The following is a 3,830-nucleotide window of genomic DNA, read 5'->3' as shown; positions in this document are numbered from 1 at the left end:
GGGCTGCATTAGCAGATAACTGCACTTCTTCAATGAACACAGCAGGTGGCAGCATTCTACAACTTTTATTGTTCTCTGTGGCAGTAACAATAACACAAAACTATGCTCAAATATTATTTAACTCAGTAGGTATCAATATATAATCATCATAACCATATTATATACAATACATAAAAGGGTCTGTTGTAAAATGCTTGAACAAACATTTATAGACATGCAAGTACGCCTTTGACTACAACGGTGGTGCACTCTGGGCAAAGCAGAACGTTGTATTTACAAAATATAAGTACCAGTTACTTGCATTAGTCACATAGCTATTTACACGTCACAAGTAATCGTTATTATTTCATTAGAGAGTAAATAGGCTTCCATGCAAATTCAACATTGCTGTCCTTTTCAGTCTTTTCAGTTGAATACCAACTTTTCTCAAGGCTTTCAATGTGTGCGCTCTCTTCTCATTTCCAAATGCTCTCTCAGAATCAGTGTCAGCCAATCACTGTCCATACTTTCCATTTTTGAGAAGTTTGACAAATTTCCTTGGAATCCTGTCCATTTTTCTGTTTCCGACGCAGAACACGATGATGCACATGAAAAGTATGTCATGTTGCTCTGGTAACTGTTGGACCCCGCCCCTATGCTCCCAAATCCCCTCCCCATTGGTCTGTGTGATTGTGACTTCTGAATCACCTGACCCATCCATGGGATGGCGGTTGGGTGGGTGGATGGGGGTTAGGTGTTGGCATTTCTTTTTTGGGGGGGGGGGTGGTTGGTGGTCTAGGTCTACCTGCAGGTGCAGGTGTCCACGGACATGGCAGGGTACACCTTGAGCACCAGGTTCCGGCTGGGGTCCAGGAAGAGGACGGGGAGCGGGCTCATCTTGTCCGGGACGCAGCAGGGCTCCGGGACCCCGGGGACGATCCCCACCGCCCTCACGATGCTCTGGATGGTGGCGTGGTTGGAGGGGCGCACCACCTGCAGAAGGGAGGTCCAAGCATTGGAAATATTTCATCATTAAAGGCTGTAGAGGGATACGACTGTTCACTTAGGTTGCCCTTTTTGTGTTTTTGTGTGTAGCTGGTGACACTGTAGATTTCTTTGAACTGTGTTCGTCAGGCTGTTGCACCTCGAGAATTGATGTTGACAACAACATTATTAAAACATAACGTGAAGATAGAAAAAACACCTTAAGCGGGCCGATCTGACTTACCTTAGGGATGGGGAAGCCGCAGGTCCCTGAGCAGTAGTAGGCATCGAAGGCCTTCGGCGCCACCACCCACTCGCTCCAGCCGATGTCCGCAAAGTCCACCCTGAGGTACCGGCGGGCGCACACCCTGGGCTCACTCCACTGCTTCCTCCTGGCCTTCTTCATGGTCCTGTCGTCAAAGCTCAGCACCTCAGGAACCTTACCCCGGCCCTCGCTGCTCCCTCCACTGATGCTGCTGCTGCTGCTCTCCTGCTGGCCGTGTTTCCTCCCGTGCTTCCCCCCCGTCGCCTTGGCCTTGGGCGGGAAGTAGGTGCTCTGCCACAGCTCGTGGTTCTTCAGGGTGTTGAAGTGGACCTCCGGCAGGTCGTTGGTCTGGATTTGGTCCAGGAGGGACAGGGGAGGGGGGATCTCTCTCCGGATCCTGGAGGTTGTCGAGGAGGATGACACTGGGGCTGAGGCTATGGCCGCGTCCGGCGCCAGGCGAGCTCCTTCCTCCCCAAGGGGAAACGTGCCGTAGCGCTGCAGCGACACGGCCACGCTGTTGGGCTCATCGATGGCGCGGTCGTCGGCGTACACCAGCATGTACGGCGTGCCAGGCGGCGTGAGGCGTTCCCGGGGGCTCCTCCTGGCGCTCCTCTGGAAGTCTCCCACCTCGGCCGTGATCAGCAGCTGGTTGGACGCCCTGGCCTGCTGCAGGACGGCGGTGATGTCCCGGACGTGCCACGCCCCTCGCTTCCAGGGCGAGCGCAGGAGCAGGGTGATGTTGGCCAGCAGCGTGGCCGAGGCGGCGTTCCGGGACGTCCCGTGGAGCAGGAGGTGCGGGTGCTGAGAAGGGTGGGTGTGATCACAGGACGGGTGGCGGGAGCGACGGCAGGTCGGAGGTCGTGGGAGGCGCGGGCGTTTGTGCAGGAAGTGGAGGGTTGCCGACAGGATGTGCTCGGACTCGGCGATGGAGGACAGGTTGAACTGGTACCACTCTTTGTTCTTGGAGGACTCTGGAGAGACGGAAGGGATTATTAGTGGACGGAAACATCTAATGGTGGCTTCATTATTTCATATTGTTCATCAAATGATACTCAATCATTGTTTTGTGTATTTGTTTGGATACCATCTACAATGCGCCTTGGTTAAAAAAATTCAGTTGAAAGACAGATCTGCTCAGAATATTTTCCCACAGCAAGAGAAATATCCTCAAATGAAGAGCGACCTTAACCATTGTATGACAAGGGACCTCAGTAGATAAAGTTTGCAGAATTGTAGAAACAATGCAAAAAATGTTGAAATTTGCCTACACAACAACAACTTTCCATATATGAACTGTCCCACCGTTTCCAGAATTCGCACACATCCCTATTTTCCCTCCTAGTCAATAGGAGTATATCGCACTAAAAAAAACGTTTGAGGTTTGAATTATCGCCCTCGTCTACTAGACTTCCACATTCCCCTTCTACCTTTCCCCAAGGCCCACTGGGACGAACCCGAGATCCTGCCCAGGGAGAGAGAGACCGTTATATGGAAACGCTTAAAAGAACAGTGGATCACGGGGCGCTCCCGGCCAGCGAGCAGTGTCTCTCTGGGTGTGATTATGGGCTCTTGTCTCACACCTCCACCGCTACTGGCGAGCCAACACTTCCTCTAAAAACCACTAAATGATACCGCTGACGGGGCAGGGCGCAGATATATGCCACATGTGATACCGAGAGCTTTCTCTCTGACTACGCAGTCCTACCACCGTGCAGCCTGTATCTGCATCACTTCAAAGTAACGCTATAAGCCTATATTTTGCAATTAAATGAAAGGCCTAAATGCAATTCTGTCTATGGCGTTTTATTTCTTAATTATTTCTTAAATGGATTGTGCGTGTTTTATTTCGCTCTCAACCACCGATTAATTTCATCATAAAGAAAAAGTTGCATTGTCACCTGTGACAGCCTTAAAACTCCGTACGGTGTTTCCATCCTTCTCCCGCTGCGGTTCTTTGCTGTATTTATCATAGAGTTTGAACATGTTGATGGAGACCATGTCACTGTAGGACGCAGAGATGGAGAGATGCTCGGCGTCTTCTTGGGTACCGCTGACCGTGCGGGAGGTTCTCCCAAGTTCTTCTGACGCAACCGTAGCCTCCAAAATAAACAAGAAATGCAACAGATGTAAACGTATGTTCGCCATGGTGAGCTAAATTGAAAAAAAGTATTCCATGAAAAACCAAAAATAAACAAAAAAGTTATGCGATTGCTTTTTTCCCCCCGCTGGTCACTCTTTCGCTAGTGGAAACGAATTACGCACAGGTTTCGTAGCCTATGATTACGCACGTGGTGTCCACCAAAAATGAACAACAACAAAAAAAAGACCGCAGTTATCCAGGTAGATGTTCACGGAACCTCCACAATCCGCAGTTTGAATTCAACAGTTGTTCCTGCTAGAAGACCGTGCGTGGTTTCAGGACCCACTGCGTCTGTTTGACATGTGGTGACGCTCTTCTGCGTCCAGCCCTCAGTGGTCCAGCCAACGAGAGCCCGGGAGTCTTCTCAATTGAAGTTACAAGAGCAACCCGATCGAGATATGCCAGCCCACCCGAAGCCTGCCCTGCCTGCCTGACTGACTGACTGACTGACTGACGACGGAT

General features: G+C 50.6%; 1 protein-coding gene across 1 annotated transcript; it reads right to left on the bottom strand.

Annotated features, from left to right (window-relative positions):
• Positions 1–780: 780 nt before the first annotated feature.
• On the bottom strand, positions 781–3,373 carry gdf10b (growth differentiation factor 10b; the record flags this gene model as incomplete). Its single annotated transcript, XM_084485993.1, has 3 exons — positions 781–972; positions 1,208–2,199; positions 3,127–3,373. The coding sequence occupies 3 exons, from the start codon at positions 3,371–3,373 to the stop codon at positions 781–783; spliced, it is 1,431 nt and encodes a 476-aa protein (XP_084342119.1).
• Positions 3,374–3,830: the final 457 nt, after the last annotated feature.

This window comes from Micromesistius poutassou, assembly GCF_964030765.1.
Source record: "Micromesistius poutassou genome assembly, chromosome: 21".
NCBI lineage: Eukaryota > Metazoa > Chordata > Actinopteri > Gadiformes > Gadidae > Micromesistius > Micromesistius poutassou.
This window is presented reverse-complemented; position numbering and strand designations above follow the sequence as displayed.